Below are 25,973 nucleotides of genomic sequence, written 5' to 3'. Positions count from 1 at the left end.
AGTGAAAAAAAAAAAAAAAAACCCTTATGAGATCCTTTCGGGTCAGCCGTGTCACAAATAACATTTCATGCACAACTGTTTTGCAGGATAATAGGAGCCACAAATAAAAATGGGCCGCTGTAAATACGATGCATTCTGAATAAAACGCCATAATTTAAAATGACACTCTCTCGAAGCGTTCGCATCCAGACGTACGCACATACGCTCCCTCCCTCCCATGGCAGCCGCAGGAGTCCTTGACAGTATGCTTGCAGTGATAAATCACCTTTCCAGTTAATTTTCTCAGTCGTTATGTGTTGTGCTGCTAAAACAGGGGCTTAGGAATTGACTTGACAAACTATGAATGTAAAAATATCACTCGCAGGGATCTAGGCTTATCTCCAATTTACATGTTATTAGATTTGTATTGCGAACAGCACTTGGACGCGGCCGTGGCAAAGGAAAGCAAGTAGGAGAGAGAGAGCGATGCATATGATAAGAGAAGATAGGATACATCTCAGACCCCTCTTGACACCCTTTGATATCTCTGATGGAAAGTCACAACAAGGAGAGCAGAAGCCACTCAACTGATTTTTAATATGATAGACAAGGCATTCTGTGATAAATTGCGAGAAAACCTGGGGAAATTTAGCAACATTCTCGCAATAAATAGTTTTTAATTGACCTTGGGAGCTGAAAATCTGCCATATGTTTGGAGTTGCACTGTTTGAATTGAGGTCCCAATGGGCCTTTCAAACAGCACAACTTCGGCACTGAGCCGGAGGAGAGAGAGAGAGAGAGAGAGAGAGAGGCACAGAGGAAAGGAGCTAAAGAGTGAAGAAGGAAAAGGGAAAAGAGGGAGGGAGTTAGGGAGGGAGGGAGAGAGAAAAGTAAGTGAGCTGGAAGAAAGAACAACAAAGGTATGGAGAGAAAGAGATAGATACTAAAAGAACAATAGAGAGAGAGAGAGAGAGAGAGAGAGAGAGTGCGTGGTAGCATTTGGTTGGCCTGGCCAGTCACTTTGATATATTGACAGGTGAAGCCTGTGTCCTTGCAAACCCATGTTCCTCCCAGCAGGAGAACAGAATGCTAAAATCTGGAGGATGTCAGTTCGCTCTCGGCAAAGGCGGCTGCTGCTTTCAGCAGACAATTACATTTTATTTGACCTGCCAATGGGGCTGAAGAAGTTGCCGCTTTCCGGGGGAGTGGTTATGACCTTTCAGTCTCATAAATAGAGACAACCCTGCACTACACAAGAACTAATCTCCACACCCGTCTCTCCCCTCGCGCCTCTGCTGCATGCACTGCTTTTATAGCAAAGTGCTGTTTTATTCACCTATGTTACAGCTTAACCATTCTATCGTCATTTATAGCGGTGGCACTCTGCTGTTTTTTTTACAGTTATGTTAAAGCAAATTCATGCTTAAATGGCAGAAAAACAAGACAGACCTTTAAAGGAAGCGACAGTAAAGGATCTCCTCTGCGGGTGCACACGTAAAAACGAGGGTGTTTTTATACTGAGCAAATTCTCTCACCACTTTAAGGTGCATATGTTATGCACATGAGCAGGATGAGCATTGTGGCATGGCAGGATATTAAACCAGGAGGCTCAAGAGGCAGATACCTGGCTCTTTACCCTTTCTGTCTCGCTCTTTTCCGCTCTTTAATTCCAAGATGAAAATTAGCCATTACCAAATTCCTGCTGAGAGTCAACGTCAACAGTCTGTCAGGCCCGGATTAACAGGTAACATTTCGCTTAGAGGACTTTGTGTCTGAGAAAATGCACAACCAGTGTTTCCCTCTCTCTCTGACTTTCTCTGTCTCTCTCTCTCTCTTTTTTTTTTGTTAATGTTCTCTATACTTACAGATTAAATCGTTTGCTGCACAAACCCATTTGGGAGCGGCGAGAAGGTGAAGGGGATAATCAGCACAGCCACTGGAACGTGTTTCCAAAATGCGCTCGCAGACATTACTGTGCACGGCCATAAAATTAGCGGCGGGACCTTAAAACGCTGACATTTCGCATGACTTTTGAGAAAGTGACACCCTCATATTTTCATGTAGGGTATCATTAAATTTCAGCTGCCCCGTGGCCGAGCCGTGCCATTAATAACCAATTCTGCGTGTCACTCTGCTCCCCTCTCTTTGAAATAATGAGTACTTTGCTTTGCCTTAATAAATTGAAATGTATTCTCAAGGCCACACTGAAGATAGTGACACAGGTGGACAGGCAGGAAATATTCATAAATCCTTAAGTAGCAGGGACAAAAAAGAAAAAAAAAGGATAGGATGCTGATCCTAAGGTGAAAGTTTCATATGGAAAAAAATGGAAATGTTATTATTATGAGTTCAAAGTCATTTAGGTAAAAAAAAAAATAATAAAAAAAATAATAAATATACTGTTTTGCCCCAAAGCACAATACAGTAGATGAGATCTGAAAGACGGGACAGAGACACCTGGAAAAAAAAAACGTTCATATCAAGAGTCTCTGATGCACATCGAAGCTGAAGAAGACGTCTCGTCCTTTTATACTGCCCCTGTCATATTTATTGCATAAAGGTCAGCTTGTTCATTTGTTCAAAGTCAGCGCTTTTTTTCTTCCTCCTTTCGACCGTGCTCCTCCATGTAATAAATGCAGACGATATGTCGTTACCAGACCACTGAGGATTAAAGGCTTGACCGCCTGTAATGCAGGCATAAACCAACCCCCTGTGTGCTGCTTTTGTTTTTTGTTTCTATGAGAGTGCACCTTGAAGCACTGAAGTCTTCCACGAAAGGCCCACTCGCTCGTACACAGTGATTTTTTTCTTTTTTTTGTAAACAGACACCCAATTGATGTTAGCGAGAGGGTTGTGTAACCTAATTAAAAAGGTAAAGCAGGCTGGATAACTAGTGCTCTCAAATGCTTGCAAATTAATTGGGTCTAATGTTTGAAAAGCAAATGCATTCAAGGGTTTTATTGTTTGTCTGTTACTTTTGAATAGCTGTTCTTATTTACAAATTTGGGAACTGCAGTGATTAAGTCTGTAAATGGGATGAATTATGGACTAAGAGGAAGTAGAAAAAGAGAGTAAAAGAAAGAGAGAGAGAGAGAGAGAGAGAGAGAGAGAGAGATTGGCTGCAGGCTGAGGTCACTTCTTTGTAAAACACAACGGGGGCAGTTTAGCATTTCCAGTTCACCTAGAGTAGGCATGTTTATGGAAGATGGAAGGAAACCAGACGACCAGGAAGGAGAACATGCAACTCCACAGAGCTACTAATCAGCATGTAGTGTTTTAATAACTACAAAACTATAAAACATATCATACAATTAATCATTTCTACCTTCCATCTCTGTGGTCTTGGCTTAATATGTTATACGTTTCTCTTTCACCTGGTGCAACTCCTCCGGCCTACTGCTGTCAGTCATTTACGTTAATTCATCCTTGTCGATTTTTACACAAAGTCCGAAACCAATCTTCGAGTTAAGCGATTACAGGTTATGTATCATGCTCGGTAGCTCAAGGGAGGCTTTCAATCAACTAAATCAAGCTATCACTGACCCTGTAATTTAAAAAGAGATTTTAACTCATTTCTTCTTGTGTTTGTGCTCATGGCTAAATTAGTAATAGCACAGCCTTGTCATTTTTAATGCATAGTGCTCCCGCTTTAAAAACCCCAAAGTATTTTCATTACTGTGAACCAGCTGCAAATGGATTTATCCTTTTTTCACATATTCAAGCTGGTGGGGTTGGGACACATTTTTCAAAAGATTATTAGTTTAGTTGGCTAATAGACTAAGAGAAATTTATCTAGAGACAAGGCGACATTCTGTACCATAGACTCTGAAACTTTCCAGTACTGTTATCAAGAGATGAACTTATTGTACTAAAGGTTTTACAGTTTTGTTTTGAACAATAGTTATATATGTCACTGGCTCCTGTAAGTTACACACTAAATCATGCTTTAGAAAAACTGACACTGTAATACAGAACAAGTGTTCTTCCATTGAAAAATAGCACGGAGACTGCAGCAGGACGGCAGAGGAGCGTGTCGGTTGAAAACGAGCCCACGTATTAATATCATTGTATTGCGCTGCATTCCTACGGGGAACGAGGACGCTCTTGTATTCGCTCTATAGCAGAGTCTGGTGCTAATCCTGGCTCAACATACTGAGTGGCTTGTAAAAGGAAAAATGAAAGTCAAAAAAAAAAAGTAAATGGAAATGTAAACTTTGGTAAAAGCAGGGCTTAGGAAGCCCGAGTCTGACTTGCTGTTGCTTTTTCTAGCATGAGTGTGCGAAAATGGATGCAAATCCATTTGCGCCTGGTTCACAGTTCTAAAAAATACTTAGGGGTTTTAAAAGCGGGCGACGTGTTAAACGTGTGGAAATCTGTTTTGATAATATTATTCATAGCGCTGGCTTTGTGCTGCTTGAATTAATAACACTCCATTTACAGATGGAAGAAAGCTGGCATGGTGTTTCCAGTTAAAGAGATTAATTTTTAAACACCTAATTGACAGGCTGGGGTTGGGTGGATAAGCAACAGCTTCTCCGGGGTTTCAGCTGCTGCAAAGTCAAGGTGACTGGAATACTTAGGCAGGCTTTAAAACACACAAGTAAAGCCAGAAGAGAGCAGAGAATTAGTCTTCCAGCAGTTTGCCTACACCCCACATTCTGTTTTATTAGGACTGATTTACTTCACAGTGAAAGGATATAAAAGCCTTAAGTATCAGACTATAATTACAGTAGAGTCGGAATTTAAAGGCTTGACTCACCATGTCCGCAAGTCAACTCCAACTCAGCACCATGATAAGAGAGCTCTATTAGACTGAGTGCCTGGCAGGGCTACACTTTAATAGGGCTCCAGATAGCAGTACAAAGAAGAAACACGGCTCTCCGTATGTGCAGCGAATATTTACAGTTGTTTATCTCAGTAAAATGTTGTCTGGGTGACATCTTGTAATGGTTGTTTACAAAATAGAAACATGAAGCTGGACAATCCAACTAGGTAGTTCTGACTTCCTTAGGAAATTAAAAAAAAAAAAAAAAAAAAGCAGGAACAACGTCAGGGTCAAGCTCACCTTCTTGCGACAGTTGCTGTGCTGTGTTTTTTAGTCTGTACGGCAAATTAGCCATGCAAAGAAATGGGTTTTGCTAATTGTTTCATACATTTCATCTGTCCAAGGGCAAACAGGTAAATTTGTTCACAGCGGTGTGCATTGGCTTAAGACCAGATGCGCTGATATGCAGCTAGAATTCACAAGGAGGATGCTTTCACACAAAAAAACAAAAAAATAATGCAAAGGTGGGACTTTTTAGTAATACAGAAATTTTTAAAAAATCCCCCAAAGGACTAGAAGGAAGAAAAAAAAATCAACATCCCCCCTTGTGAGTGCTCGTGTCTCTGCAACACATTTGTTCTCTATTGAAATGAAGGGTAACATGAAGCAGCGCGGCATGTTGTGATGGACAAGGAGATTTCACCTTCTCCACTGAATGATAATACATTATTAAATTTGCCTCTCCGCTCACTAGATACACTTAGCTGACCACAGCATATTTATCTCCCTGTCTAAGCCTTACATCTTGGCAGGAGAAAGCATTCTGTCACTTTTAAGGCATTTCAAAGATTAAAAAGAACCTCGTTCTTTTCAACATGCCTAAAACAGCCACCCTTTTTATGAAATGTAATTTAGCAGTCAGTGGTGTCACGCACCGGAACGTGTGAGAAGGAGAGCAAATATCCAAATGAACTGCAGGCTCCTGGGGGGAATTTCTCATCCTGCATCATCAGCACTATTTGTTACATCGCTCGCAAATTTGATTGATCCTCTATTGAATTATTTTTTTGCACCCTTTCATTTGGACAGGACACACTGACAAGTTGTTTGATCATAAACCCTGACTGCTTGCCAAGTCACATTTCGGCTCCTTATGGCTAATGATCCAGCCTTTTGTCTTACGGAAAGTCAGCAGAGTCAGCACAAACCTCCATCCGCTGCTTTTTTGAAGCCAGATTGGCAAGGACACTAAAAAGGCAAAAGAAAACATGCTTTGAATGCAGGCATTGCTGATGAGGAGAATAGTGGGTGCTGATACAGACTCCTGAACTGTAGTTTTGCTGAAGGTGACCTAAGTTTTTAAAACAGAACATTCCTTCAATACTTGAGTATGCGTTCCTAGATTGACAGATTGCTTACACGTCTTACTTATGGCTCTTATTTTGTCAAAGCTGAGCTATGGTGATACAGAGACTTTAGATATAGATTCTTGCAACTGTCAATGAACATTAACCCAGAATATAAGTGATGTGTCCAAACATCACACCTGTTTAACAATTATGTTGAATTTTACATAGACTTTTTAATTCAGTTTACATGTAGACTGATTATTACACATCAGGTCTAGTGTGTCTATACTGAAAAGTACCAGTAAAGAACAAAAGGTATTACAGACTAGACGCTATATATGATAATTATCCTATGCTAAGTGAAATCAGCACAATTATTTTCAAAATGTTCCATTATAAAGGAAATGAAGCTGAAATCCAAGGAGACATGCGCCGCATATCAGAAGAAACAATCAGCTACGAGTTCCCATTGTTATCCTACACCACATTATATCTGCTTCTATTAGATTTTCCTTATTGCTTGTACATGTCTAATTTAATACATGCCAAAAAAAAACCAAGAAAAAAAATTTTTTTTAAGCAAGATACCATCCAAACACAACCTGAAATAATTGCCTGCATTATACACACCGAACAGGACGTCTGGCTTAAAGGAAAGCACAAACGCGATGCTTTCTAATTACACCCTTCTCCTCTTTATCATGCCTCGCATCTCTTCTTTGATTTCAGCTTTTAAAGCAGGTCAAGAAAAATAAAAACTTTTATTCCATATCTTTTGATGTACTTGAGGAAAAGGTCATTCTTTTCTTTTCCTTTTTTTTTCTTTCATGAAATCATTTAATGGCTAACACATGCTTCTCCATTCACTGACCAGCTGGCAAATTATCTAAGTAATACTCATTCATCTGACCGCATCCCAGCGCCTGTCAGCTCGTACAAATCAAATGTGATTATTCACTGCACATTTAGAGCCGAATACCGCGGCTGATTGTACGCATCAGTTCCTTCGAACCCGAAGGCACAATGAGCTGTCAATAAAGGGGTTGGGTTACAGTAAAGCAGTTCTTACTTCACCACAATGAGCTGCAGTTGTTCTGAGTTGCATGACAAATATGGGACCTGGTCTGAGAAATAATTACGATTCAACACACATAATAGCTCTGCTATTATTAAGAATACCCTGACTGAAAATAGGATGAGTTATTAATAAACTTACTTTACTGCTTCTCAGTCTTCCTTTTATATAGTTTTTCTTTCCGCTAAAACTTCACTTGAAGTGTCTAATGATCAATGTGAAGAGAAATGTCATTGCACTGAATAATGAAGACATGTTGGGGCATTAATTCTCCACTCTCCGGTGGATGGCGATGATTTCAGGAAAATGGACGATCCCAGTGGAGAACTGGACAAATCTACAAGCTCTTCTTTCCACCAATCAGGATCACAGACAACATCATTATATCCCATTAGTCCCTGTGACCTACTGCCATGTCCCTGTAATTAACTATATGCAAGCAAAACCACACAGTTCAAAGATATCCCAGTGGACCAACAACAGATTAAGACACTGATATTTGGTTGAATATAGGTTGTGATTTCAAAAGCAATGTCAGGACAACGTCTAACGCCAACCGTCAATTTGGTGGAGGATATTGGTGACAGCTGATGTTGACGTTTTGCTGGTTTCAAGTTGCAACATCTTGCAGACCTCTAATTCCAACTTCATGTAGAATTCTCACATTTAGTTGTGAGGTATGATGACCAAAACATCTTCCAAACATTTGCTAAACTTTCAATATTTCAAACATCTCCAAAACATCCTAGTGATGAAATTTGAAATTCTAACATAATCAAGCGTTGATATTTTCTTGGTTTAAAGTCATGGTATTAAGTAACCAAAATTTTGTGTCTTCCAAAAATTTTATGCCCTCATATTGGTATAGAATATCCACGTTTGGTCTTAAATTATGACGACCAAAACCCAACATCTGCTATGTCACAATGTTAACATACACAAACTTGAAATGTTTTAAATCATTTAATTTTGATACAGTGGATCCTCGGCATATGAATATGAAGGGACGGCCCCTTACAAATATTCGACATTAAGAATCGAAGTTTTGCAATAAATTCACATCAGCATACCGAGCAAAACAAACACCGGCTAAGTTGCGCGTATGTCCGGGAGCTGTTCAAAACTTGTTTGCATCAGTGGAAAGCCAAGAAAAACCAACCAAAGCAAGTTTATTAATTTTATGTTTTTTTTATTTCAGTCAATCCACGATACCAACACTGCCATCGGCATGCGTTCAAAAGCTAGGTGATTTTTTGGGTGTTTTTTTGTGGACAGAAGCTTGGTGGCACGATAGAATACATCGTAGAACACATAGAATGCTTGACTTGGGTCAGTTCTTTGTAAGCAGCCATACAGTTTACATATACTTCACATTGGTAATTTTGATAATATTTTTTGGGTGGCTAGAACGGATTACCTGCATTTACATTATTTCTTATGGGAAAATTTGTTCAGCAATACAAATTTCTCGCCTCCAGAACGAATTAAATTCCTATTCAAAGGTGCCACTGCATTTTGTTTGATTTAAATCATGGCATTTAAGCAACCAAAATTTAACATCTTACAAATGCTGCTACACATCAAACAAGTGTTAACGGGTACATAATGTAAAATTCGAACATTACTACACATTGCCTTCAAATCATGTGGTTAAATAACCAAAATTCAACATCTTGCCTCACGTTACAGGTGCAAAAAAACCTACATTTAGCCATGACCTGTGGCAGGTAATAATAGCAATTATAATGGAAATAAATAGAATAACAAAATTGAAAAGTGATCACAAAATTGCAGAGGTTGTAGGTCTACCATCAAACTAATTCAAAACCGATTTCTAACCGATAATATGTAAAAGATATGTATTTAGATATCACAAGTAATGAGTCTAGAGTATCTGCAAGCATGAACTAAATGTTACTTAACAGTATCTGTTACAACATTTCCTGTCTTTGTTTATAGTGGCTTGTCATAACACCTCCTTCATATGCTTTATATGCATCTATACAGCAATATATGTATAATATTATATATCATATTAGATATTATTAGGTTAAACTGACAAAAAAAAATCATTAAACACAAATAGTTTAACTTTGTGCTCGTAACAAAGAAAGCCTAAAGAACTAAACATTCATTTAGTTAAACGTTAATTAGCATAAACACACACAAGAGCACCATCCACGCAATGAATATGTTCCTAATTCCACGTTTTCCACGAAGAAACCAGATCAGGCAGAAAAGAACGGAGTTCACAGCAGACTGAGGCGAGATGTGTCTATTATCTTAATGGCTAGTTTCATTGCGCTGCACTGTCGGTACAACATGGCTCACAGAACGTAACTCTCAATGATTGTGACGTAGGGTGCAATCATGTACAGTACACCCACCTGCACCTCTTCCACATGTGTGAACTCAGTTGGGTTGTACATTGTACTGATACTGGAAGAAAAAAATGGACTAAAATATATCCTGTAATTTTTACCAGTATTTCTGTTGCTTATTCATTCTAATATTATGACCCCGAGCATTAATTATGGCTTAAATTCCTCCTTTAGTTGGTACTGTACCCCACAACGCACCCACCCCCATCCCATATGTGCATGCAATCATGAGCATTTTCCCCCAAGGAGAGGAACGATGTTAAATGTTTGATGTCCAAAATGAGTTTTACTGCCAAAGCTTTAGTACCTTTCAGTTTTCCTTGTTTGTCAACTACCTGCTGTTTCATGGGACAAGGTTTATCAAAAGCAATTCTGACAGATTCTCTTTGTAAAGCAATTCAGCTCAACAGCTCGTGTTTTACTTCTGCTTTGGTGCAAAGGACTTCTGCTGGCTAAGCCATATGCTAACACTGTGCTGTATTCTACCATTTTAATTCCATTTTAATCACTGTTAGCTTTTCTTTAAAGAAACAGATAAATAAAAAAGACTTGAAACATGTGTTTTCTGTGTCGTCTGTTTCTCTACAGCTTTTCTACAGTATCCCTTTGCACAGTACTTGGAAGTATAATGCATGAAATTAATTTAATGCCCTGCCAAGACCATAAAGATTGAAGAAGTGGAGAAATACCATTAAACCGTTGGAATGTAATCTCATTTGTCTAAACAAACTGATCCGATGAACAACCCTAATTAAAAAGGGTCCGTCATAAACAAAGTCAAGCTGGCCATTGACCCTCCATTTAACAATGAGCCACATTCATTTTATTAATCTAATGCATCATGTATCATATCATTACAGTTCAATATATCTATCATTAATTTTATTCTTTTCACTTCGGTTATTAGTTGGTCTTAACGTATTGATTACCTCCAGATCTGCCTGTACAATCTCTCTTATCTTGCGGCATAAACCTGTGCGTGTTATTCAAATTGCCTCATTTATTATGATAGCTTCCTCATGTAAATTGTGCTGACTGCTCGCCCTTGCACAGTCCTCATTAGACTAATGAAAACCTTCAAACGAAAAAACTAAACAACCTGCCAAATAAAGGTCTGAGGTTATTATGAAAATTACAACTCTGGGAGCCGGGAGAAGCTCTGTTCATTAATTCATGCTCAGCAAATTGGTAACTAATTTAGTTGCACTCCTCTGCATTAATGGATTATTTTATAAAAATGTTTTCCACAGCCTGAGACCTTTGGCGTGAACGTTAGAGAGCCTTGAATTCTAATCAAGCTGTGTGACATATTAGGGATGGTGGGCATCTAAATGGTAATGCAATGGTAACACAAATAGACAATGTGGATTTTCTCCCAGTCAGAGAGAATCAAGACCAATCTGGCTCAATTGCCATCTAAAAAGGTTGAGAGAATTGCTCTACAGAGAGAAGGGGGGGGGGTCTGGGTGTTTGCTGCAAAGCTTTTAACAGCGCCGATATGTCTCTGCTGGGGAATAATACAAGCAATGCATTCTGAGGAATGACAGGTATCAAGATAATATTATCATATACAAGCGAGAACATCCGTCGAGTATAGTGGGACACAGAGTGAGAGTTTAGGACTGAAACACGTCTGTGCATTTCCCCACCCATCATCACACCTACGTCCTGACCTGTAAATTCATATAATCATGCTAATTACTCTGCTTCACAGACTTGCACCGTCTACAGGCAGGTCCGGCACAGTCCCTCCTCACCGGACCGATCCATCAGGGAACGTGCGTCCCAGTGATTTCCATAGTGGCTTTAATATCATTATCACCCCCAGCCAACAATTCCCCACCCCAGGCCTCTGCCATCAGAGAATACTCAAATCTATTATTCAAGTCGATTTGTATTTAATCCAAATGCCTGTGTGTGTGTGTGTGTGTGTGTGTGTTTGTGTCTGTGTATGCTTTTTTCCTTTTCCCCCCAAACCATCATACTTAACAGCCTAATAATAAACAGTAATCTAAAAGCAATACGATTACACATATTGTCTTACTCCAAAATGGATGCTGATGATGATTTGTGATTGCAATTAACGCAGAGAGGTCTAGGATTCACACTAAATTGTGTATTACATTAGATGAGCTGCTAAAGAAATATTTGCACAGCATTTCTCAATTAAGTTCACCGGCGAAGTCTAAACAGGATGACTTTATTTTTAAGCAGTTTGTTGTTTCAAATAAGAAAGGTTTCTACTGTCATCACTACAACAATTATGTATATATAATATATATTGTTTTTACATAAATGGCTTTATAAATGCTTAGAATCCCAGATTTTAATGTGACACATCCACATTATGAAGACTTTCCTGTCTGTATAAAACCCTCTAATTCATAATTTTACTTGCATTAACAATCTGTGGCTTTGAGAAACCACAAAACTACACCAAAGTGCTGTTGAAGACTCGATTGATTACATGGTGTTGATACGTTTCCTATAACAGTACAGCTTGGAGAGTAGCTTCAGCTGTAAGATTTATATCAATGCACTCAATCGAATATGTTATGTTTCATATTTTAAGGACCACCACAGAGACTGTATGGCAGAAGCTATCTATTTAATTAATTTTTGTTTCTTTGTTTTTACTCTTTTTTTTCTTATTTATTATTTAGTTATTTTTATTTTGGAAGGTGCCTCCAGTATAAGGAGTGTCCAGTGCTTTGAAACAATTCCAGATAAAGCTGTAAAAATGTTCAGACAGACAGGATAGGTGGCTTTATTGTTTCTTGGTAACATCACAAGCTGCTTTTTTTTGTCTTATTAATGTCTTATTAGTGAAAGGGTGGCCGGAGAAAGCATGACTGTTTATGGCTGCTATAAAATAAGTGATAGCAGGAACTTGTTTCACAACAGTAAATGTAGAAAGAGATAAAAATATATATATATATATATATATATATATATGACTTCATTCTTTAATAATAAAAAAAAAAACCTGTAGTCATTGGCAAATTGATCTGATATAAAACCAGGCTGTTATTGGAAAAAAAAAATCTAGGTGGGGCAGCCCCATGTTCTTCACTCATTGATTATTTTCCCATAATAGGGTGACTGCTCATGTTTTATTCCATGTGTAGTATAAATAATTATTATTATAAATAAATATAACATAAGAGTAAAACCACTAGATGGCAAAATAACTACTAATGCAATAAACTGAAGAGAAGAGGCACAGCTGTATAACTGCCTGCTAGATTTGTTTGTCAAGTGCGTTTCAATCAATAGTAATGTATATAATGTGGCTCAGAGACTGATAATTAAGAGACATGACAGTTTTTATAAAGAAGAAAGCTGACCTTTCTCAGAGTGCAGTCTCTTAGCCTCGTGGCCAATGTCGTGAGTGGCCAGGTCACCCTCCTTGGGGCCGGGTAGGATGCTGGGAGAAAGGCCCAACAGAGCCTGGTTCATGGCAAGCCCGTTCTGATGAATAGCTTCAGAGAAAAACACCCAAAAAAACCATCTTACAGTCATATTTTCAAATTTTCTCAATCAAGATACAAAGACAATAAAAACACCTCTTACGAAGATGACTGATTTGCACTTGCACGCTTTATGTTGGAGGTGAATATGTCCTTGGCTTTCATTTATTTGATTTGAGGTAAACTTTTTCTCCAAATCAATGGGCCAGTCATTCAAACCCCAATTTGTCGATGCTCTGTCTAGCGTGTGGATCCGTCAACACTGTTTTTAAATGCAGTGGTGATTGGTTTCTGAATGTGTGAAAATGAGGTGCTCTTAAAAAAAAAAAGTAGAATGAATAATTTGAATATGTGTTGTTGAAGGACAAGATGACACTCAACACCAAGAGAGAGTGGGAGTTCTACTATAGATTAGGAGAAAAAAAAATACAATAAACTTGACGCTTGTGTGACAGCACATGCAAATGACTTCTCAGCTTGATACATCTAAATAAAGATTATTTAAATATGGATGCTGTGTCCTAAAACTATTCTTATCTTTAATCTATATTTGATGGAGACATAATACTGTGCTACTGATATGGTATTCCAATTAGGATGTAATGTTTAGCTTGAGTATGTGTGTTAGTGAGGACAGGATTGCGTTAGGGCATTTAATTTATCAAAAACATGAAGGTCTGAAATGCATGATATGAGAAATGAGTGAGTGTTTCATAGTGGATACATTTGCTATTCAACCATCTTACTGATGTGGTTCATTATTGACGATGAGTATAAACACGTGGTTGAGCCTCACGTATACGAGGACACAAGATGGAGGAAATATATAGGTCTCACTTTCATTTGCAGAAAACTAGAGGAATGAGAAGAGGGACTCGCACGTCTCTCATGACAATGGGCATTTTTAGCTCAAGTGCAGACTCTTAATATGCGGCTGTGTGCAGAGAAAAGAGTATAAGAGGACAGCAAAGGAGAAGAGGGAGGGAGGGAGGAAAGAGAGTGAGAGACGGAGCAGACGTACGCATTCTGTCGGAGGAGCTCTCGGTGTGTGCGGGTGAGCTGGAGACGCTGCTGCTGCGCTGGGACGAGGGCCGGCTTCCCGGCCTCCTGCCATCTTCCAGAGAGGGAGCAGGGGAGGGACTGTCAGGCACCCGCTCCTGCCACACACACAAACACACGCGCACACACACACATATCCACAGCTATTACGCTACACCCAGCCGGCATCCGACAGCTCTGAAAACAGCATCTCGTGCCATCGCTTGCTGCTACAGCGACTGTCAAGGTGCTACTCTAACGGCACAGAGCGCAGGCTTTTAATTCTGCGATCCTCCATTTTTCCCTCTCCCCCATCCCTCTGTCTGTCCCCTCCCTTCTCCTCTATCCGAGGCTATTATGGGATCATGCGATCATGCAGCGGAGCCCCATCCTCCCCTACATCTGATGAGAAAATGTGCGCGAGGCAAAGAGCCAGCGGCACCGTGTGTTACCTTAATCACTGATGTCACCATTCTGGAAGGGGCACTCTGTCCCTGTGCTGCGGCGGCCATATTGGCGATGGTGCTGAGGTGGTTCATCTGACTCATTGCCATGGTGACTGACGCAGGAGGCAGGCTGACAGGGATCAGGGGGTGGGGCATCATCATGAATGGCAGCTCCAAACCTGAGAGAGGGCAAAGACGGGGGCAATTAAACACGCATTTTAAAGGACTCATTATTTTGGCATTAAAGCTGAGTAAATAGTGGTTAAATGAAGAGAGAATGAGCGCTCAGCATGAAACAGAGTCATCGTCTTATTCGCCGGTCTGCCATGTGGATGATGCTGACAAACCAAATGTTCACTGGAATAATAACCACTTCGCAAAAATTCAACAGTGTAATCTTTCCCTGTAGTATGTTTACTAAGCCGTTATCTTCATTAGCAATCGGCATAAATATTTTACAGTCAGTGTTAATAAAACATACGGCTTCATCCGTTGTGATGGTACGCTATAATAGTGAGGTTAATGATAACAGAAATGAGAAAGCCTTCAATGTATCATAATTAAGGGCTGCACAGAAAGATGTGAAATTATGAAAATTAATGTTGCACTATTAATAGTAAATGCATTTCAAGTGCTGTGACTCTGCAAAAGCAGCCAGACCTGAAAGTCATTACTGAAATAACTAGCTAAAACAGTGCTAATTAAAAATATAGGCATTAAGAAGCCAGAAAACACACACACACACACACACACATTGTTACTGGAAGCCTTATATTAACTAAATGCTAGACATTCCTTGATTTCCAGTAAAAAGACAGGATGACATTTGAAGTTGTGTTCAGTTCCATATAACCGGAAGCCGATGTGCAACATTCATGTATGGGATTAAATAGTTGGAAGTGAAAGGGTCCCCCCTGTTTCAAAGGATGTGCACACAAATAAGGTCACAGCCTGGTGTGTGTCCCTGAACTGAAGACCTACTCACTGTCTCTCCTGTCTTTGAACTGGCAGATCAAAAGTAACGTGGAAATTTTTTGGTCTTCAGCATTCAAAGGCTCCACTCAAGTGCTTGAAAAGAAAACTTCATCGTCTCCGGTGGAATTGACTGTGCTCCTGTTCCTCTCTCTCTCTCTCTCTCTCACACACACACACACACCTCCCTCCTTTACTTGGCTCAAGGTAAAAGGGACAAAAACACAAGAGGACAATACACCAAACAAGTCTACTTTGCTTTTGTACAAAATATCAGTGTCCAAAGGGTGAGAGCGTGGATCTACACCAGGAAGCCTTCAGCTGGAGCGATTGAGAAGGAATAACAACAAAAAAAAAAGCCCACTCCTCTTCTCTTGTGTGTCATTGCTTTCCTTGGAAAAGAACCATTGATTTCCATAAGAAAGCTGGCCAGTGGATTCACTAGCAAAACAAATTCCCTAACATTAGAAAGAAAAAGGGGATTAAAGACGAAGAAGCCAAGCAGGACCATGTAAAGGCGCCTCTTCTCAAGTGCTGAGTGTGAATCAATTACCATTCCCAAGACCGGACTCAATTAAAACGCGGTGCGGTGAGATCGCAGGATACTTACGCCGCCACATCCAAACAAACCGAGCGAGCTGTTCATGCAAATATCAAGCTTTCAGTGCTTGCTGAGAGCCAGATGGAGCAGTGGGATTCTCAGAGGAAGATCTGGATTTCAGCAAATCATCATATATAAAATGTGCGTGTATGTGTGTGTGTGTGTAAAACTACGGCTTTGTCATTTAAATGACCCTGCAATGAATAACAACCAAGTTACACTGAATGTAGTCTTTGAGAGACTGTCGCTCGGTTATACAGTAGCAGAGCGTTCTCAAGCGCTTAATCTCTCTCCTTCTACCTCCTTTCATCTTCTTAAGTGATGTTTCATCCATGTCCTATTTGATGCACAGGGAGGACTCCTACTAACAAACTCTGAACAGTTACATCAAGGCCTTCAAGCTGAAAAACAAGCAAAGAATCACTTATACGAGTTTATTGAAGTGGCAATGGATACTGATGGATGTTAAATAATACTTCTTTAAATAGACATGGAGAGCAGTTATCCTTTAACTTCCAGCTAATTAAAGCCATTTTGCAAAATATTAAACAAGAACCATGAGTGAGTAAAGTGAGAAAAATAGTGTGAACATTCCAGGTGCTATGGAAAGAGCTGTTATTAGAGCTGTTATTAGAGCTGTTCCATTTACATTTTTTATACATACATGTCATACATCATCATGGATGCATCATGCAGCATGACATCCTGACCTTAGGCATGATAGAAGGTCATGTGACTATTAATAGTCACATCTTTAAGAAGTGTCAGAGGAGGGAAAAGAAAAGAAGGAAAGAGTGCAGTACTATCAGAGAGAAAAGTTGCAGACTATCAGATTTTATTAACTCTCAGATTAACGTGTTTGGGGTTTTTTATCTGTTGATTGACAACAGAGTGTACATATAATCCGTGTGTCAACTATTATTAGCTAGCAAGTTAAAGACAGGACAGAGAAGACAAATCAGTACACTGAACCTTAACACAAATACACACACTGAAATCCAGCAGGTGTGTGTACCTAGCAAGCCAATATTCTTCTTCTTCTTTTTCTTCTTCTTCTTCTTCATCTTCTTCTTCTTCATATTGTCATGTCTCTGTCTTCTCCTCTTTTAAACACAGCTAACACACAGCAGACAGTCATGAACTCCATATCCCAGAATTCTCAGCCAGCCCAAGCTACAAGTCACATGACCCCATTTCCACGCTCACAATTACTAATCACACACACCTGTCTCTCGTTTACAAACCCCCTGAAACAACCTGGACATTAATAAAATATTAAATATTAATAATCACACATTATTATTATTATTATTATTATTATTATTATTATTATGAGTAGAATTGTTGTTGTTTGCTGTTAATAATAACCCAATATCTGACCAGATTAATTACTTATTTAATGCATTTTCCATTAAAATGATATTCTAAAGCTGTCAGAAATTAAAGATGTTTTCTTAGGTTACAAAACTGCAAAAAGTGCTATTTTATATTTTTTATTTTAGATAATATTTAATAATCTGATAAACAGTTGGTAGTCACTAATATTTGATAAAATTTATATTAAAACATCCCATATTACTGCTGTGCTTCATTTTCAAAGATTGATTCTTAATTAATGCTGAATATTGTCCCCTGTCAAAGAAACAATAAAGAGAGTCATGAAAAATGAAGAGTTTACAGATCTTACAGATTCCTTCAACTAGCTCTGACCACAGGTTTAAATACTTCACCATTATCTCAATTCACTTTATATGAAAGTAAACTCTCGAGAACTTGGAGAAGTTCCTAGTATTTCATACAGTACTGCAAAAGCATTGTATTGTAATATTCAAAAAATAATAATACATTATATTAAACAGAAAACAGTAAAATGATTCATTTGAAATATTAAATCAGCTGATTTGATGAACAGACTTTCAATTTAAAATTGTCCAAAGTTTTTGGGGGGAATTTACTCCAGGCATTATGGAGAGGTTAAACATTTCTTCTGTCTCTGTAGGTAAAACCCAGGATATTTTATTTTCTTTAAAAGAAAAAAAAAAGTCTACTACTTCATATTATTTTAAGCAAATACAAGCTTTTCTAAATGATGTTGACTTTTTAGAAATTAAAGTGATAATTGGAATATCTTTTCTTATCTATTGACACTAATCCATTTAACAGAATATAAACAAAATAGGTTAAATGTACCTAGAACATTCCATTCCCAAGACTTTTAACTGTATAACTACAATATATACTTTTTACTGTATAACATGTACCGGATATATCATTATAGCAGCCATCAAAGAGCAGCACGTACAAGCACAATAGAAGGAACGGAGTCGTGCTGCCACTGTAGCCATGAGCTCTTTCTTCTGCATTATTCTGGCGAGGCTGGAAGATTTCCCTTGACAAAAATTAAACCAGTTCCTACTTGGCACTTTATTATCTCTTCAACTGAGTGATTTATTGTTTGTGGAATGAAGGCAAAGAAGGAAGAAAATTACATTTTCGGCTGAGCTCAGGTCCACCCTGCTTCTCCTCCTCCGTCCTGAAAGAGCTCACAACAAACAATAATGTCAGCTGTAATTGATCCGAGGTCGCCAGTTAGCCCTGCAGTAAAAGCCCACTATTTAAGCGACAATCCTCCCCTGCCTGCTCCTCAGATGCTGTCTAATGAAGCTGTCTGTCTCTGCTATTTACCTTCGCTTAAATGGAAGGGGAAAGATGTACTGTATGAGCCCGGGCCAGAGAAGATTTGCTTTCCTTCCATGAAATAGGACCTGTGGATGCCTGTGGAATGTATAATTGGTTGCTGCAGTCAGGGATGGGCCTTCCAGCACTAATTAAATGACTTGTTTCCAGCCCTATCTGTCTTTGTTTGTGAGCGCACTGTGATGGAACGATATGTCACACATGCCTGTGTATGAGCAAACACTTTCTGTAGATTGGAATGAACAAAACCTTCAGCCGTTTGAACTGACATATTTAAACGCAATTTTTTTTTCATAGTTTCCACAAACTAATAGACCATTTTTTGGATGTTAGGCAGAACCCGGAGCTGACATTTCTACCGCTCGCTAATGTAGATAAGGCTGAATTAATGATCTCCATATAAAATGCAACATCTTTATTAGCCATCGCTAGACATTGTGTGATGAGGGATCATTTTAAGGGATTTGGACAAGGTGGAAATGGTGTAGATGTTTTTTTATGCAAAGGAAACTTGAAACAGCCATTAAAATATAGCGTGTAATGTAAATATTCTTGCTGTGATCCTTTTTGGCTATTAAATCAAGCAGAACAAAGATGCACATGAGGTGCTATTGGAAATAAAAGCAGCGAGCCCTTCAGAGAACGAGAGGAGCCTGGCATGTTGGCACAGCCATCGATTGTTTTCTTATTCACAGATGGCATAGCCAGACAAGGCTGCTAAACCTTGTAACTCATTAGGAGCTGCGGAGGAGAAGGTACTTCACTTTGATGTAGCCACCCACAGCCTCCCACTGTCAGCAAGAGACTCTTGGAAAAAATAAAAAGCAAAAAAAAAAAAAAAAAAGCAAAAAAAACCCAGTCTAAGAGAAAAAAAAAATACCTGTAAAATATCCTTGCAAACACATGTTGCAATTTACAACCACTAGCAGATGATACATGATTTTATGTGTTTGTGGCCATATTTTCTAAAGCCAAGGGAAAATTTCAGATGTTGACAGAGATACAGAGAAACTGCTTCACCATGCAAAATTTACTATTACCGATCTAACGTAAGGAGACTTAATAAGAAACAGAGGGTAATAGAAAGAAAACATCTATTACGCACTTGTGAGGATAGGGAGTGTAAAAAATAATGGCAACAAAACATCTCTGGTTTGATGAGGTAGCATAATTACACCGCCACCCCCAAGAACCATCAAAGTAAACATGTGGTAGGAATTACAGAGGAGACAGACAGCATTGTTGTGCGTTATTTTTTTTTTCCTGCAGAAGGATAAAGACCCAGCAGCAGTCTTTGGCATATGGTAGAGTGTTTTTATTCCAGTAACACTACCTGTTACACAGACTGGCCATTAATAGACAACATGATGCTCACCATACACACTCGGCAGCTTTTCCACCACTAATGTGTACTTAGAGCACTCGATTCTTTTCTTCTAGAAATTTCTGGTTGAAGACTAGTCATGTCTCAGGGCTACAGTGCTGGACAAGGCTACGGAGCTGTAACATGATCTGCTTAACATAATTATCCACATCAAAGATATCCAGACACGAGCCTTCAGGATACATTAGTGCAAGCACACCCAATCTGGACTTGAATTGGTTTCAGTTTAAATTTGTCCCATATCATTCTCAATAAACCGCAGGCAGTGCGGCGGGGGGAGACATTACTAGCAGCTGTTTCCACTGAAAGCACAATATATTCAAGAACAATCAATAACCTCCCTCTCAAGGGACCGTGACACCCAAGCAGAGCGAAGAAGTCTCTCCATCTGATACTTAGCAAAGGATCCCTTTTAAAAAGATTGCTTTCAGTCAATGGCAGGCAGTTGTCATTTGACTCGGACTCTGAAATTAAATATACTGAACGCCGTTATCAATCACTAAGCGTTGGGATGTATGGGGAGGGTTTGGCGGCTAGAGAGAGCCGGGTCGGGGGAGGGGCTTTCGAGGCGACGAGGCTAACCATTGCATCATCTGTTTTAATTATAAAATTCGCATCCCATCAGTATGCCTTCCGGTCAGAGTGAAATTCTGACCCAAAGGTACACTGATGTGATGGGATGTGAAATTCCTCCAGACAGTATCTGATATATGTCATACCTAAACAGCCCTATTTGACATCTTTTATTTAGACAGATATTTATATAGAAACAGCACAGCTTAAGAGATTTTGCATAAATTGCTAGACTATAAATCATGTTGAATGATTTGTTTGAATTCATTTTGCTCTTATTGATTTTAATATGTCCTTTAGAAATTTTCTTTACAGAAAGTAATCCTGGAAGAAAGGCAATGCTGTGTCTGTACTGAACATCTGAACTATGACTAATGGAAGTAACCATACCTAATGACAGTAACAAGGGGAGGAATCAGATGCCAGAGCCTTACTGTGATTGGTGGTCTGAACATCCATCCATCCATCCATTCCTCTATCCTCTATCTTTCTGTAGTGTTTATCTCACACAGGGTCACAGGGAACCTGGAGTCTATCCCAGAGGACTCATTGAACAACATAAAGGTACCCTGGACCAGGTGCCAACCAATCACTGGGCACAATCACACACTATGGACAATTTAGAGATGCCAGTCACCCTTAAACACATGAATCTTCTCGAACCCAGAAGACACCCACAAAGCATATACAGGGAGAAGGCGGAAAGGTGGGTATCAAACCCCCAACGCTGGAGGTGGGAATCAAATGTGCTAACCACTAAGCCACTGTGCCCCTCCCCCGATCAGGAACATGTCAATTCAATTAAAAAATTCTCTATCTCTAAAGCGTGTCTAAAAATAGACATTGTCACAAAGACGACATGAGAAAAAATTCTTGCGAGTATCCAGACTCAAAAGTGAAGCCATTTTTTTCTGGGTGTCAGTGGGATTATAAACCATTAGTGTATACAGATGTAGAAGAGAAGGACACGTGTGATGTGTTTTGCCATACGGAGAGATTCACTCGTCTAACTGGGGTTAATGGTGTTCTATGCATGACAGATGAGCTCGATGAACATTCCCTGCATGTTCATTTCTCATGCCTTAATTCCAGGAATGCAAAAATTGCAATAATTGTTTGGATATACACACTGCAGTTTATCACACTGCATCGTTCCCGTCATCGCAATCATGGCGCAGTGCTAATGCCGCTAATGCTCTGTGCTCTGTGCCTGTTCTGGGTTTGGCTTCCTAATTGAGCGCTGACCTATCGGAAGAATATTTTTAAGCAACCAAAGCACATACATATTCCACATTACAGACTGCAAAACCTTATCATCTATGAAAGGTTGAATGTCATTTATTACATGTATCACATTTACACCAAGTGACACTGTCTTTTCAAATTGCGCTGATCTCTTCACTCCAATCTTTACCTCCAAAGGTCACTCAATTCCACTTATAAATTCAACCTGACAGAGATTAGTAAAGAGGGACAGGCAAACACCGCTGAATCCAGCGGCTTGAAATTAATTCATCCAATTAATGAAGAATGAGCTCTAATGCTGATAAGGGTTGACAAGGAAACTGGTCACTTGCTTTTTTTACGGCTTGCCTCTGCTGTTGTGAAGTAACCCGATGAGACAGCGATACAAATATTTGCATTATAGTGCTTTATGTACCATGCACCCCTCAGCTACAGTACTAATAATAAAGCAAGGGCTGTGACTTGTCTCAGAAATGACAGAGCTTGATATGGGTCATTACAGAAAATAATCTTTAATCAGTTCCTATTTTGTGATCTGGTTCGGCGATGGACACACAAAATTGTGCATGTCGTCACACAAAACTCTGTAAAATAATGCAAAAAACAAAATAAATAAATACATACATTAAAAATCTAAAATAAATAAATAAATAAATAAATATTTAATTAATTATTTTTTATTTGATTATGCCGTTATCATCTGAAATGTCTATTAAAATGTCTGGCACTATCCACTTATCTGTCACCTGTCTCCCAAGAGCACAAGACACTAATAGAGGCAGAAAGAAGACGAATGCCCCGGAGAAGCCTTGTCTCTTGCTGAACCTGGCCGTGTGTCTCTAAACCCAGATGCGCAGCTCTTACTTATGCTTCCACCCAGACAAAACAAAGCTGTGGAATGTAAACACAGGTAGGTGCAGAGGGTTATGTTTTGGTGAAAATCTCCTTTTCAAAGTCACTTAATGACTGCGGTAAAGTGGCCCTGTGACATAAAGACTGAATGAATCATTTCCTCGGTCTGTGTTGATATGGCTGAGAGGTGGCTGAGAAGCGGCGGACATGTTTTCACCCACTGGCTGCAGAGTGGACATTTTCTCAATAGCCCTTGTCAAAAGAGAGAGAGAGAGAGAGAGAGAGAGAGAGAGAGAGAGAGAGAGAGAGAAACTAAGAGAGTGTTTGCAATGTGATGTGCCACATTTAGCAGTGCAAGGCCACCAGCTGAAAGAAAAATAAATTACAAAGAGAGATCCTGGTTGGATTTGTCCTTCCACGGTGTAGGATTTATTATTAGAAAGGACATAAACAGACTAATTAAATCACAGCAGTGGAGGCTGAGATGACAGCTGGTGCTGTGTGTGACCAAACAGATCCCTATCAAAGAGCAGGAGGCATGGCTCACTCAATCCAGCCTCTACGGGAAGCTATTTTAAGAGGCTCTCCATCGAACGCACATGCTTTATATGCGGAATGAGGGCTGAATGTACATGCAGGCTGACTGCACAGGACCATTTAAGGTGTGCTTTTTTATTCTTTTTGTTTTAACTTCTGCCAAAAAAATGTGAGAGTTCTCATACCTCGCTGGCATTCACTTCCTTTGACACATCATCCCAAATAGTGAAGAACGTGGTTGACATGGTGATGCATTGACAAGATGATACATGACAACACATGTGGGCCTTACCTGTTTTTAATCTGCGTGTTAGGCTGTATTTCTGGCGCTCCAGTTTTAAAACCTGTTCCGATATACTTTGTTGTGCACACAAAGACACAAATTGTAAAATTTGGCTCTGTGGAGCAATACCTCAATTTGGCAGGAAGATGAATAATTAATGTAAGCTTTTAAGCACTGCTATTGGTGAGACCGCAGATCTGAAACCATTGACAAGAAAAAAATGGTTTTAACAAGTCAATGATGGCCAGAGCAACGGGAACAACTTAATCAATGGTACTGCTACATTTGCAAACAAGAGCTTGAATGATAACAGCAATAATTGCTTCTCCTCTTCTCTGATTTTTTCCTCACTCTCTGTCTCTCTTTCATGTGATGTCATTTCCTATTGATTCCTTACAGGATGCCATAATGAGACATTTCCCTAAGTTCGTTTTTCTTTTTTTTTTTTTTCAGATGACTTCTTCACCCCCTCGACTAACAGAAATTTGCAAGACGCACTAGCGGCTAAACCAAAAAGGATTAACTCCCATATCCAACTGAGAACACAGATAATGCTGGGTAATTGGTAAAAAATGAAGATGAATGGGACAGCAAGATAAGGACCAATTAGCTCCTCCATGCTTACAGCTGCGGTCCCGCTACAGATCCATCTTTGGAGTCGTGGCCTCCTCTGCCAGGAGGAGCGAGGCGGAATTAGCGCTCCTGACCCGGCTGGTGGTGGCGGGAGGCCCACCCATCATCTACCCTTCACTTCTTCTTTAATTCTGTCTCTGTCACACACACACACACACCTGTCACCGGTCCCTTCGTGCCCCCCTGACAGCTTAGCACCAGGGCTGGGCCAGGTCTGAACACGTTAACTTGCTAAACTCGCTAAACTAAAGAAACACACAAGCACACAAACACACATACACACACAAGCCTTTAAGTTTGCGCTGCTTATTTCATTATGGCAGCATCATCTGGTTGGTGATACACACAATTCCCCCATCTAATTATGGGGAGGATTTAAGGTCCATTAACGTTGCCGTGGCGAGGAATCAGATGCAAAATGGCACCCAGTGGCCACAGGAGCAGCTTTCTTCTCACCTCATTTTTTTCTTTCCTTAGCCCACAGCTTCTAAATACACAGGTTATGATTTTATTTTCTATTTCTTGGACTTAGAAGAAGGCAGGTGTTAGTTAGGATTCAGCTGACGGCATTTCTCCAGTGGATGAAGGTTCTGGTTCAGGTCAGTTTAACCAGCAGAAATGGATCACTGTTTATTTGTCTCGCGGGCAGCATGTCGCACATGTTTTGCTTGGTTTGTGATCCATAATTGTGCCATTTCTTGTGAGTCTATGGAGCAATCTGTATTGTGCAGAGGAGAAACCCCAACCCCCCAATCCACCACTACCTCCCTCACCCTCATCCTAGGCACCAGCACCACTCCCTCTGTATAAAGAACCCAGGAAGTAATCAAAAGGGGCCTGAGCATTCCATCTGATCGCTCAGGATGTTTGTCTGTTTGGCTCTAAATCAGAAAGGCCGTCTCTCTTTTTTGTTACAATTAGTAAAACCGACGCAAAGAAGAGGGCGACCGTGTTGAATATTTAATGCTGGGGGGGGCATTAGCCTGTTCAATTTACATCGACACAAAGACAACACAAGCAATGCAAGTCCTGAGGAGAACAGAACGTCCTTCACACTCTGCCTCGGCCTGTCTGTGTCTCAGACAAGATGCAGACAATGCAGGAAATCTGCATCAGAAAGGAGCCGTTTAAAGTGGAGGGCAACGGGATAGAAGGAGGAGATACTACCAGTATGCACTCTGTAATTAAATATTACACTGCTCTCAATCTTACTGTTATTAATATTATTATTCTTGTAGCTGTTTCACATTGCACTGCTTTTGGTATCAGATAAAATAATTGGAGTTTTAAAATTGGTTGGAATGGTGAAGTTAAAAAAGCTTCCCTGAAAAGGTTATGTGAACAACTGCTTTAATGCAGAATGAAATCATGTCCTGCTCTTGACTGTTCACAACATAGCAAAGTTCCCCACTACTGTAGTCATCGCTATATCCGTCCAATGATTAAGAGCCCTACATTCCAGGTGCATAATATGCTCCAAAATAGTACATATTAGGTATTCAGGGTCTAAAAAACAACAAGAAAAGAAAAGAAAAGAAAAGAAGAGGAGACAAGAGGAGAGGAGAAGAGAAGAGAAGAGAAGAGAAGAGAAGAGAAGAGAAGAGGAGACAAGAGGAGAGGAGAAGAGAAGAGAAGAGAAGAGAAGAGAAGAGAAGAGAAGAGAAGAGAAAAGAAAAGAAAAGAAAAGAAAAGA

At 39.6% G+C, this 25,973-nt stretch overlaps 1 protein-coding gene across 4 annotated transcripts in view; it reads right to left on the bottom strand.

Moving 5' to 3' along the window:
• dachd (dachshund d) overlaps positions 1–25,973 on the bottom strand; it is a 108,692-nt gene that overhangs the window by 17,886 nt on the left and 64,833 nt on the right. For 2 of the 4 annotated variants that reach the window (XM_058393322.1, XM_058393321.1), the window contains exons 4-6: positions 14,510–14,682; positions 14,041–14,176; positions 12,897–13,031 (exon numbers count right to left, since the gene is read on the bottom strand). In XM_058393322.1, coding sequence (XP_058249305.1) covers positions 12,897–13,031; positions 14,041–14,176; positions 14,510–14,682 — 444 coding nt within the window. The remainder of the gene's footprint in view (positions 1–12,896; positions 13,032–14,040; positions 14,177–14,509; positions 14,683–25,973) is intronic. The other 2 variants (XM_058393323.1, XM_058393324.1) reach the window with 1 other exon arrangement.

Source organism: Hemibagrus wyckioides, linkage group LG06 (genome assembly GCF_019097595.1).
Source record: "Hemibagrus wyckioides isolate EC202008001 linkage group LG06, SWU_Hwy_1.0, whole genome shotgun sequence".
Lineage (NCBI taxonomy): Eukaryota > Metazoa > Chordata > Actinopteri > Siluriformes > Bagridae > Hemibagrus > Hemibagrus wyckioides.
The sequence above is the reverse complement of the archived record's forward strand: the minus strand, read 5'-3'. Positions and strand labels throughout refer to the sequence as shown.